Source organism: Mastigoproctus giganteus, chromosome 2 (genome assembly GCF_048544385.1).
Source record: "Mastigoproctus giganteus isolate SK-2022 chromosome 2, ASM4854438v1, whole genome shotgun sequence".
NCBI lineage: Eukaryota > Metazoa > Arthropoda > Arachnida > Uropygi > Thelyphonidae > Mastigoproctus > Mastigoproctus giganteus.
This window is the reverse complement of record NC_143576.1, coordinates 207,946,161-207,959,729: the sequence shown is the minus strand read 5'-3', so window position 1 is coordinate 207,959,729 and position 13,569 is coordinate 207,946,161. Positions and strand designations below refer to the sequence as shown.

Here is a 13,569-nt window from a genome sequence, read left to right as displayed (position 1 = left end):
AAAGTGGTTCTAAGTGTGAAGTTGGTAACTACAGACCGGTAAGTCTGACTTCAGTGGTAGGAAAAATCCTAGAGGCAGTGATTAAGAGTGCAATCCAGGGACATTTAGATAGACATGGCATTCTGAAGGACACATAACATGGTTTTGTTAAGGGTAAATCATGCTTAACTAGGCTATTTTGATACAATTACTCTTGAACTGGATTTAGGGAATAATTTCCACATATTTTATTTGGATTTTAGCAACACATTTTACTCGGTCCCTCACGAGGTTATTGTATAAGCTTGAACAGGTTGGGAGTACTGGTAAGATTCTAAGATTGATTTCTGGGTGGCTGCAAAGTACCTGTTCAATTCATCTGCAACATTAGCTGGGTTGTCTAGGACTTTCCCACACATAGTGCACAAGGGTCCAATCTGATTTGCCTTTTTCTTCCTTGTATTCACATACATGAAAAATTCTAGAAGGCAGAGGGTTGTGATTAATGGATATTCTTCAGGTTTGTGTAACGTCAGGAGTGGGGTCCCTCAAGGATCAGTTCTTGGACCACTTTTGTTTCTTATTTTCATAAATGACATCAACAAAGGCATGATGTCAAAATTTGCAGATGATGTAAAGATTGGCGGAATCGTTAATGATCAGTGCCAGGCGGCACTCCTTCGGGGTGACTTGAACAGACTTCAGAGAAGTGGCAGCTGTTTTAATGCTGCTGAATGTATGGTCTTACACTTGGGGAATGGTAACCCACAAATAAATTATACACTTAGTGGGGGTTGAATTAAAAACAGTGGAGGAGGAAAGGTTTTTGTGCAGTGTAAACAGGTAGCCATTAAATTCTATGGTGTCCTATCGATGATTTATCGAACGCTACCCTGTAGAGATGGCAGGTCATAATCCCACTGTATAAGGCAATTGTAAGACCACATTTGCATTTGAAATATTGTGTTCAAGTATGGAGACTTCATTTGAAAAAAGACATTGAGCTTCTTGAAAGAGTCCAAAGATGGGCAACTCAAATGGTGAGATCAGCAGGATGACCATATGAGGAAAAATTCTGATTATGTGAGCTACAGAGCTTGGCAACCAGGAACCTCAGAGTTTATAAGGCTCTGAGAGGAATTAGTAAAATGATTGAAGATGAAATTCTTGCTGTTCTAAAGAATTCCAGAACTAGAGAGTCATAAATTCAAATTACAAGGGTTGAGGTTTAGATTAGGATTGTAGGAAGTTTTCTTTTAGCCAGCAAGTTGTTGATAGCTGGAATAAGTTATCCTTGCACGTAGTTGAGGCTGACAGTTTGAATAAATTCAAAGGTCAACTGGATACTTACATGTGAGGAGGAAAGCACATCATTTGTGTTTTCTTATTTACTTTGTTGTTTTTTTTTGTTTTTTTTTTTCAGTGCAGCAAAAGCTTGCGGCTTCTTTGCACTAAATGACTAATACTATTACTGTTTTTTTCTGCATGGTCCTATATTTATCCAACAAATCATCAGGTGACATTCTTTTAATATAGTTAGTACCCACATGGATAATATGGCTCTCTTTATTCATCTTAAAATTTGACAGTCTGTTGGTAACGTTATCAATTGTTGTCCCTGGCAAATACATCCCAGTTCCGGTCCACCTATCTTTCTTACAAAAAATACTACCCATTTCCTTGACAATAGAGTCTCCCCGTAAAACTAAATCCCCTTCAACCAGAGCAGTATGCACTTGACTATTCTGTTCTAGTACTCAAATTGGAAGTGCATCACTTGGTAGGTCATGAGATAATTCCATCCCTGACAAGCTCCCAGTTACATCTTTCTAGATCAAGCATTCTTCCCATTCTTCAGTGATTTAAATTCTTCTAGTAATGCACCAAGTTTTAATTTGAGATTGGTACACTCCTTACATCAAATTCAAAGGTGCTTACGTTGGTTCGCACTTGGGCGGCCACTTCCAATATACTAGGTGCAGTATTTCAGGACTTGCACCCACGGCTTATACCCAGTATTTCTAACAGTCCCACTATTGTGAAGGTGTAAGCAGAAGATTTGGTTTTTGCAGAACAACCAGATTGCACTGAATTTGGTCCACTTGATTCAAGTGTTGCCTGAATATCAGTTCCATCAGTGTTTTTGACTCCCAGGTAGCAATTCTTAGCTTGTCATACATGAGAGAATGTCTGTAACAAGCCTAAAGGACTAAATATTGACAGACAAATAAATTTATACACTTATTTATTCACTTCAGCTGTCATCAGATCCATTCATTACAAAATTAATACTTTTGCTACATGAGCAGACATAAAAATTCTCAAGATACAACTTCAACTTCTATCCCTTTGCATCAACAGCTGTATAAATAATCAGATTCTGATGTTAACAGCTTATAAAATCAGCAAAGACAAATGGGCATTAAATAATATACTACTACTTAGTTGTTTTTTTTTGTGTTTAATAAATGCTGGGTTACTCTCGTTATATGAAGTCATTGTCAATTATTTCATTCATTAAAATTATTACAGTACTTGAAATACTTTTGGTTAGATTTTTGCACACATTCTGGCACACTGCAGTGCAATGTGGGCCACCTTAAATCTGAAAGACTTCTGTTATTTATTTAAATTGAGAGCCATTGCTTTGGTAGCCTGATCCCAGATTTACTGGTTTCTTTTTGGATAGCAGGTAATTTCAGTTAATATGAGAAGCAGATGATCAAATATGAGTAACAAAGCAATTCTGTATGTGAGTTGCCATGCAGTAAAAAAAAAAATTAATATTAATATACGTTTTACATGGTTAATAAATACACAGGGCTCTTAGTCATTCTATTATGAGTATTAAAAAGTCATAGCATTAATGCTACCATTGTAGGTTAATGCTCAAATGCTGAAAGGGAATAGTAAATTTATGTTAATAGCCGCCACTTTTCTTACAGGTAAAACTAATTGAGACATATATTGAAGAGTGTCTCGTAGAAAGGCTACCAGGTTTTTCAATGAAAGACTTTATGGAACAAATGCAGTAAGTACAGGATTGATATCCTTTGGGTTGTTTTTCTTCTAATTTAATTATTGAATATGTTTGCCCTGGAATAACAGTGCCCTCTCTCTACACACAGATGAATTTGAAATAAATCTGCATTGGTTGCTAATTTTTAAGAATAGTTAACAATATGTTCATACCTAATACAATGCAGACTGCATATGTGGGTACTGATCTGAAAATCATAGTTACTAAAGAAATCCTGATGGGATGAAGAATTTGCTTTTCACTGTTATCCTTAATCAAGCAACAAATTTCTTTCTGGAAGTACACAGCATCTCTTGTACAAAGGTCCAAACAAATTAAGAGATGTACTCAGTGATTCCTTTTTTTATTTCATATGCCAAGTATATGACATGTACCTGCAGTTGTGTCATTCAAATTGCTCTTGAAGTTGATTAAACAAGCAATAACTGGAGTGAATTTCTATGAGCCCCGTGAGGATAGTTTTCAATTTAATTTTAGTGAGTTTTATCCATCAATATTTTAAATTAGTATTAAGGTTACAGTTTTTACTGTTCTAATCAAGTAGGTGAACTTATTTTTTTTAACTGGGTTTTTGGTTAAATTACACTTCTCTTATTACTAGCTGAAATTTTTTGGCTGGAATCTAGGATTTAACATTGAAATTTCTAGACATATAGGCATTAATGCTAGTAGTAGCAAAATGATGCATGGAAACATCAGCCATAAAAAAAAAAATCTACGTCATTTACCCATCCCTTTTAGTAATTTTCCGTCTTTAAATTTATTCAAACCATCCACTTCCACACCAGGCAGAAGTTACTCACTGGCCAAAAGAAAATTTCTGTTTAGCTTTTCATCAGAAAGTCATTTAAGAAACTAAGCACATTATAAAGAATAACCATGAATGTTAACAACCAATAATTTTTATCAATATTAATGAGACCAGATGATCATACAAGGAAGTAAACTTATTCTGATTCTTCACCAAAAATAAAAATATATTATATAAATAGCTTTATATACCTGCCATCTTTTCCAGTTTTCCTAGATTTCAGAAATTACACCTTTCATGGAAAGTTTCCTTTTCATTTGGATTTCAGCCAAAATTATATTTATTTTTAAAATACAGACCTACTATATATATGTATTGATATGCACTTGAAATCTACTGTTAGCAGGTTGTGTTCATCTTTAGCACATAGTATGATATATGCTGAACATGTGATATGTTTTGTTGAATTTTGTTTTAGTATGAGACAGAGTGGCATCACCATATTTCTCTGATTTGTACCCATGTATACTTTTCTAGTATTCCTGAAATAGGTTAAAAATCCCCGTTAACATTAACTCTTTTAGGTTAACTCTCCTCATTATTTGCTCTTGAGAAAGGTTACTGGGAACATGCAACTTATCTGAGGATTAATTTTTTTTCTATGGCTATTATTTTCTCCAAAAATTCTTCCATATTATACATGGAAAAGTTTAGAAGCAACTCACAAACCTTACATGGATGATATATTAGCCATTACCACAAAATACGATGGTGTTAATGCAAAATAGATTAGCGTGGGAATTGTCTTGTCAAGTACAATAGAATATACAGGATCCACATTTCTGAAAATCAGGGAAAGTCAATGAGTCTTTGCATTTTTGGCCAAAAATCATAAAAAAATAGTTTTTGGTGCAATGTAAGGGAAGTTATGACATCTCAAGTCAGATGATGAAAACTAATTTTCAAATCTTGAATAATTAAGAATAGGAGTGTGATTGAAGTATTACAATAATTTATATAGGTCATACGTTGTAAATAGGTGAAAATAAGAGTGGCAGTTTCCATTTTGGGTAATCCTCATGTGAAAACTGCTTGTTTATTTCGTGTATACAGCAGGCCCCCGTTATAACGTGGTTCGGTTTACACTGAATCGCTATAACGCTGTTCTTATATTATAACCTGTATCTGACTATAACGCTGTCACAGATCACTATAACGCTCTTTTACAGATTGAATTTTTGGCATATTTAACGAAATCGTTTCATTTGATGGAGTCGATAGCTTGAAAATGAATAGCAAAACAGCATTAAAACTTTTCCCACGCCGACTTGAGAAATTTTCCCACGCTCAGTGAAATTTCCTCACACGCTAATTTAATTGCAGTACAGTCACTTGTTACGTAGTTCCGAGATCAACATTTTAAAAAATGATCAAGTATATTGCTTGTAATATTTGCGTTATATGCATTTATCCGAAGTCTAGTCATCACTCAGTACAGTATTAGACATCTTGCGTGATGGACAGTTTACTTGAACATTGTATCGTAATTGATACAACCAACGCAGTTACATTTTCGAAGAATGAAAAAAGAATGAAAAAGCAACAACGTCTGGGCGCAGTACGAAGACTATAAATGTGAGAAAATACTACTGAATTTGAAAATTAAATTAGACGTTTTGAAAGCAAATCAATTCCGGTCAACGGCAAGTGGATGTGTGCCATTATTTAGGACTTCCAACTTTAACTGTAAGAACAATTATAAAAAAATAAAGAATTAATTTTAGCAGCAGGAAAGATAGCTGTTCCACTGCAAGTAACTAGGGCTAGGCCGGCTATTAGGATTGAAATGGAAAGACTTTTAACTAATTTTATTAAAGATAATATCCAAAGCACAATTCAGTTAAGTTAAATATTATAAAAAAAAAAAAAAAAGAGAGAAAGAGATTAGCCAATATAATTATCTGAAGAAAACTCACCTAAAAAAAAAAAAAAAAAAGTGGAACCATTTAAAACTGGTAAGAGCTGGTTGAATAGATTTAAAATCCAGGGAGAAGCTGCAAGTGCAGATCAAGGAGCCGAAACTTTCAAAAAAGAACTTGTTAAAATTATTGAAGAGGGATATTATGTGTTATACTTCTCAACAAGTTTTTAACATAGATGAAGCAGGACTTTTGTGGAAACGAATGCCTAAAAAAGTTTCATATTGAAAGAAGCAAAAAACATGCCAGGTTTCAAAGCGGCGAAGGATCGATTGACTTCATTGTTGGGTGGTAACGCTGTGGGGGATTTAAAATTAATACGTCTTTTAGTTTATTTGGAAGAGAGCCAACATTGAATCCAAAATCGACACATTTTTCATGATTAAATTCATCAATTAAATTAAATCAATTTAGATCAATTAAATTCATGATTTTAATTGGAATTTTAAGTTTAATTTTGATACGTAAGTAGTTACCACATAATCATATACGTATGTAATGCAGAATATTTTATATGTACAAATATTTGAATATTAAATATTTTGACCGACATTTGTACATCTTTTCACTACCGTTTAGTATTGATTAGGAAATATCCTATGGCACCGACAGCAACTCACAAATACATATGTTACCTTATGGGAATGCGGCGCTCGCTTAGCTCGGATTCACTTAGCGCTCTGTTTTTCCGGAACGAATTATCAGCGTTAAGCAGGGGTCTCCTGTATATATAAATAAAATATCAAATGGGGCAACTTTGAGGAATGCATTTACTTTGTACTGGCTCTTTTTTTTTTTTTTTTTTTTTTCTGCATTTGTATCCATCTGATCTGTAACACTGTTTGTAAACAAACAGAGATATCATCATGTTGAAAATAATTTTAATGGAATAGTTTTTATTGTGCTATTGCTATTTATGGAATTAGTTGTGATTTATAAAAGTAAAATTATTCTTTAATTTTTTTATTTTTAAATTGGGCAGGACAAACTAAGCTCATCCTTGGTGATTAAACTTGATTTTTCTGCCTAATGATTATGATATTTTACTAAGCATTATGTTGTTGTTGTTTTTTGGTATTTAGGAGCATTAGCAACTAAGGCCATATTGCTCCGGGATATGCGGTGGTCATTCCCTGACCTTTCCGCATCCTCCGTATTTGGTAGTGACGGGCTCGAACCCCAGTCTAATCAAGAAGCGTGTGCTATGCACTGCTGCACCTTCCCACCTTACATCTTTTTTGTAAGGTGGGAAGGAATTAGCATTATTACTAATGCTAATACTAACTTAGTAAAATTTCATAATGCACCCGTAAGCATTATGAAATTTTACTAAGTTAGTATTAGCATTAGTAACGGTAAATGATTCAAGAAAGCAAACTTATACATCAAAAATTTCTGCACATCTGTCCAGCCAACTATCCTTTTTTCAATTTAAATTTATGTGATTATCTGAGAAAGAGTAAGGATGCTAATCTTGTTCATCCTTGTGCCCAGGGTATTCTTACCAAGCAGCATGACAACTGGAGGTGCTTAGTTTCCAGTTGCTGCAATTGTTGTGCTAGGTAAGGCTGCTCTGTTTCCCTGACTAACCTTGCTGCTGTTCTTTCCACTTATTCTAATGGATCCACATTCTTCCTAAAATGAGGTCTTTAGAGTTGTATGCAGTATTCAAGATGCAACTTAACCATTGCCTTATTAAACAAGATAATCATCCCCTTGTAATTTCTGGAAAAATTCCTATATATCTTTAACAGAACCCCCATGGGCTGTCCTGGCAACCTGTCTGTACTGTTGAGAGAACTTCATGTTGGACTGTATATTACCCTAGTCTTTTTCATATGCCACCACCTTGAGTGTGGTAATATTCAGCTTGTATGTTGTTCTGGGATTACTACTACCCAAGTGCAGTACTTTGTGGCACCTCTGTAGCCAGGTGGGAAGGAGCAGCAGTGCGTAGCACACGCTTCTTGATTAGACCGGGGTTCGAGCCCGTGACCACCAAATACGGAGGATGCGGAAAGGTCAGGGAATGACCACCGCATATCCCAGAGCAATATGGCCTTATTTGCTAATGCTCCTAAAAACCAAATAACAAACAAACAAACAAGCAGTACTTTGCATTTATCAATGTTAAACCTCAATTGCCACTTTTCAGCCCATCTACCTAATTTCTCTAGATCTTATTGCAGTACTATGCCTTGATTCCTGTCATTAATCACCATGCCAACCATTGCATCATCAGCAAACTTCAACGGTAAATTTGATGTGCCTTCATCAGTATTGTTAATAAATTTTTAAAACAGTAAGGTTCCCAGCACTGAACTCTGAGGGATCCATTAATAGCATTAATCCATGAAGAGCAATGGCTGTTCATGGACTAATGTTATTAATAACCAGTCTGTTCTTTCATGTGGAAGAGTATCAAAAGCTTTAATGAAATCTAAGTGTTGTAACATCGAAATTATTTTTTTGCATCTGGTTCCTTTGGACTGTGTAATAATACCTGATCAGGTTAGCCAGACAAGATCTCCCTTTAACAAGTCTGTGTTGTGTTCGTCATATAACTGTATTCCTGTCAAGATGATCCTGCATTACTTGTTTAACCACTGACTACATTATTTTCCCAAGAACAGGAATCAGGCTTACAGGTCTATAATTACTCACTTGCCCTTTGATTCTCTTTATGAATAGGAGTGATATTGGAATATGTCCAGTCTATCTTCCTGAAACCAAGTTATTATAAGCACATTTATGAATGACTTATAAATGACCAGATCAGCAAAACATTTTATTCCATTATAAAATATTAATTTTTTTTTTGTGCTTAGGAATTTTCATTGTTGTGTTATCAGTGTCGTATAGTAAGAAAAACACTTATTGTATGCATTAAAAGGGTTTATTGTGCAGTCAAACACAATTAAAATGACATTGTAAACAACTGGACTACTGATTTAATATGACTTAACATCATAATGGGGGGCTTAGTGGGGAACAAGCATTCTGTGTGTTTTCAGACACTCAGTCTAAAACACTGATGGATCCAATATCTTTCTATTTCAGAAGATTTAGGAGAAGTCTGGTTGGCCTGCCTCCCTAAAATCCACTCATGCACAACTTCTCGATGGTAAGCCCTGTTACGTCACTTAGGTGGCAACGAACGTGTAGAGTGGTTCTTTTCAAGATGCCTGGTCAGCATGAAGAAGAAAAGATCAAACCCTCCAGCACGACGAAACAAATGGCCCTCAGTCCCCAGTGGCTTTCACTCCCCATCTTATGGCAGCGAGAGGATCAGTGGAAGCAGAGGGTGCTAAGAATCTCTGGGTACAACCAGGCTGCCATGCACAGAAACTAAACTTTGCTTGTTACAACGTAAGATCACTCATCGTGAAGACAGGATATTAGAGTTGGAAAAGGAATTAGAAAATGTGAATTGGAATATCATCGGTTTGGCTGAAACAAGAAATGAATCACTTATAAGTTTATCAAGTGGAAATCTGTTGTACACCAATGGAAACAGTGAAAGGAGTGAAAGTGGAGTTGGCTTTCCGGTCCATAAAGATGTAAAAAACAACATTTTGGAATTCAAATGTACATCACCAAGGGTGTCAAGACTACTACTCAGGATTTCTAAGAGGTAGAAATTAAAGGTTATAATGATTTATGCACCAACATCGAGCCATGGTGATGAAGAGGTTGAAGAAATGTACACCGAAATTGAGAGTCTTCTAGATGAGCAGAAAACCCACTATGCTATCGTTAAGGGGGACTTCAATGCTAAGGTTGGAAAAAGGCAAAACAGCGCAGAAAGAGGAACTATAGGAAATTTTGGAATTGGTGAAAGAAATAAAAGAGGTGAAAGACTTGTGGAATTTGCAGAATCTCAAGGACTGTCAGTAATGAACACTTTTTTCAAGAAAAGGGCGAACAGAAAGTGGACATGGAAGAGTCCAAATGGATTAACAACTAATGAAATCGACTTCATCCTCACTAACAGAAGATATATTGTGAATAATGTTACCGTCCTGAATAAGGTAAATGTTGGAAGTGATCACAGAATGGCAAGATGTACACTTGATATAGATGTAGGAAAGGAAAGGAAAAAACTGACTCGAGTAAATAATACAAAGGTCTTTGAAATAACAGAGGAGGAGAAAAAGCAGTATGTACTGGAACTTAAGAACAAGTTTGAGCTTCTGCAGACTGCTCAGGACCAAGATATCGACGAGGAATATTACAACTTTCTGAAAGTGATAAAGCCCAAGAAACCTATAGGGAAACAGAAATCCAAAGAAGAAAAAATTAGTCAAGAAACACTTGTCATGATGAACCAAAGACGACAAATGAAGAGCAAGAAAAACACTGACAGAGAGAAAATTGAGTATACTGAGTTATGCAAAGCCATTAGAAAGAGACTCAGAGAGGACATAAGAAGATTTAACACAAGAAAAGTAGAACAAGCATTAAGGGAAAACAAAGGATTTAAATCAGCAGCCATGAGCAGTAATACAGAAAGACAAATGATACTGAAACTGAAGAATAGCGATGGTGTACTTATAAACAGCAGAGAAGGCATAATTCAAATAGCAGAAGACTACTATAGAGAATTATACAAGGAGCGAGGGAATGATACCAGCAGTGGGGAACATGGATTGCAAAGTAGCAACACATACGACATACCCGATATTCTTCCTGATGAGGTAGAACATGCATTGAAGAAAATGAAGAATCGGAAAGCCCCGGGGGAAGATGAAGTTACTGTAGAGTTGTTAAAATTGGGAGGAAGAGACATAACACAAAAACTGGCAAGGCTCTTCACAAAGTGCATTAGAAAAGGTGTGATGCCTAAGCAGTGGAATAATGCAATCATAGTTTTGCTGCATAAGAAAGGAGATAAATCAGAAATTGGAAATTATAGACCAATTAGCTTGTTATCCCATATCTACAAGTTGCCACGATCCCAAAGAATTAGAGGAAAATCTTAACCAGTTATGCACAGTTAGTAAGGATTTTGGACTAACGATGAATATGGCTAAAACAAAAGTAATGATGAACAAGTATGCCACGGAAAGGGAAATAATGATTGAAGGAGCAGTAATTGAAAAGGTGGAGTCATATACTTATCTGGGACAAGTTATTAGCTGTAATAATGATAAATGGCTGGAAGTCAAGAGAAGAATAAATTTTGGATGGATAGCATTCAGGAAATATAGTCACATACTGAAGAGCAATATCCCAGTTTGTCTGAAACGTAAAATAATGAATCAATGTATACTCCCCACCATGACTTATGGAAGTGAAACTTGGGCACTCACCAAAAGAATGGAAGAGAAGCTAAGAACTACACAGCGAAGAATGGAACGAATTATATTGGGAATCAGACTGTTAGATAAGAAGAGAAACACATGGATTAGGCAGCAAACTCAAGTAAAGGACATTCTTATTAAAACTAAAGAACTAAAATGGTCTTGGGCAGGACACATAGCTCGAAGACATGATGACAGGTGGACTAAGAAAATAACAGAATGGTACCCAAGAGGAGCTAGAAGAAAACCTGGAAGACAAAGGCGGAGGTGGATAGATGAAATTCATGAGTTTTTGAGTAGTAAATGGATGGCCAGTGCTCAAAACAGAAGGAACTGGAAAGTTGCTGGAGAGGCCTTCATCCTGCAGTGGATTGAAAATGGCTGATGATGATGATGATGATGATTACAACTTTCTGAAAGTGATAAAGCCCAAGAAACCTATAGGTAAAAAGAAATCCAAAGAAGAAAAAATTAGTCAAGAAACACTTATCATGATGAGCCGAAGACGACAAATGAAGAGCAAGATAAACACGACAAGGAGAAAATTGAGTATACTCAGTTATGCAAAGCCATTAGAAAGAGACTCAGAGAGGACATAAGATTTAACACAAGAAAAGTAGAACAAGCATTAAGGGAAAACAAAGATTTAAATCAGCAGCCATGAGCAGTAATACAGAATGACAAATGATACTGAAACTGAAGAATAGCAATGGTGTACTTGTAAATAGCATAGAAGGCATAATTCAAATAGCAGAAGACTACTACACAGAATTATACAAGGAGCGAGGGAATGATGCCAGCAGTGGGGGAAGATGGATCGTAAATTAGTAACACATATGACATACCTGATATCCTTCCTGATGAAGTAGAACATGCATTGAAGAAAATGAAGAATCAGAAAGCCCCGGGGGAAGATGAAGTTACCGTACAGTTGTTAAAATTGGGAGGAAGAGACATGACACAAAAACTGGCAAGACTCTTCACAAAATGCATTATAAAAGGCACGGTACCTAAGGAATGGAATAATGCAATTATAGTTTTGCTGCATAAGAAAGGAGATAAATCAGAAATTTGATTTTATAGACCAATTAGCTTGATATCCCACATGTACAAGTTGTTTACAAGGGTCATTACTAACAGATTAGAAAGAATTCTTGATGAGAATCAACCAAAAAAGCAAGCTGGATTTAGGACAGGATTCTCATCTATGGATCACTACTTTCACGTAATATCCCAGGTAAAGGAGAAAGCAAATGATTATAAAACACCATTATGCCTGGCATTTGTGGATTATGAAAAGGCATTTGATTCCATACAGCATAAGGTAATGTTTGAGGCACTGGAAAGACAAGGCATACAGAACACTACCTCAGACAAGGCATAGAGAACACTACACTACAAAGACAAGGCAAGGAGAACACTACCTCCTTTATTAGACTAGACTAGACAAAGACAGTAGCAAATTTAAAATTGAGAAAGGAGTTCGACAAGGAGACACTATCTCCAAAGTAGTTTACTGCTGCCCTTGAAGGTTTCAGAAGATTAGACTGGTTGCAAAAAGGAGTCAATGTGAATGAAGAGTACCTAAACCATTTACAGATGACATTGTGGTCCTAAGCCACGATCCCAAAGAATAAGAGGAAAATCTTAATCAGTTATGCACAGTTAGTAAGGATTTTGGACTAAAGATGAATATGGCTAAAACAAAAGTAATGATAAACAAGTATGCCACAGAAAGGGATATAATGATTGAAGGAGCAGTAATTGAAAAGGTGGTCATGTACTTATCTTGGACAAGTCATTAGCTGTAATAATGATAAATGGCTGGAAGTCAAGAGAAGAATAAATTTTGGATGGATAGCATTCAGGAAATATAGTCACATACTGAGGAGCAATATCCCAATTTGTCTGAAACGTAAAATAATGAACCAGTGTATACTCCCCACCATGACTTATGGAACTGAAACTTGGGCACTCACCAAAAAAATGGAAGAGAAGCTAAGAACTACACAATGAAGAATGGAACGAATTATACTGGGAATCAGACTGTTAGATAAGAAGAGAAACACATGGATTAGGCAGCAAACTCAAGTAAAGAACATTCTTATCAAAACTAAAGAACTAAAACGGTCTTGGGCAGGACACATAGCTCGAAGACATGATGACAGATGGACTAAGAAAATAACAGAATGGTGCCTAAGAGGAGCTAGAAGACAACGATGTAAATGGACAGATGACATGAGTTTGTCGGTGCAATGGATGGCTATTGCACAAAACAGAAGGAACTGGGAAGTTGCTGGTGAGGCCTTCATCCTGTAATGGATTGAAAATGGCTGATGGTGAACATCATAATTAAGTCAGTTAAGATAATTTAATTTAGATATAAAATGCACCACTTTAGTTGAGTTACAATATCATTTTAAAATTGCCTGCCTCAAGTGTAATGTCAAAATTTCCAGTGAACTGACCAGAACTATATGTTTGCAATATAAATCGATTATATATATATTTTTAAGC

General features: G+C 35.8%; 1 protein-coding gene across 1 annotated transcript in view; it reads left to right on the top strand.

The window, feature by feature from the left end:
• LOC150090016 (ADP-ribosylation factor-like protein 2-binding protein) overlaps nt 1-13,569 on the top strand; it is an 88,543-nt gene that overhangs the window by 48,344 nt on the left and 26,630 nt on the right. The window contains exon 5 of the mRNA XM_090368938.1: nt 2,925-3,010. Within this exon, the coding sequence (XP_090225064.1) occupies nt 2,925-3,010 (86 nt within the window). The remainder of the gene's footprint in view (nt 1-2,924; nt 3,011-13,569) is intronic.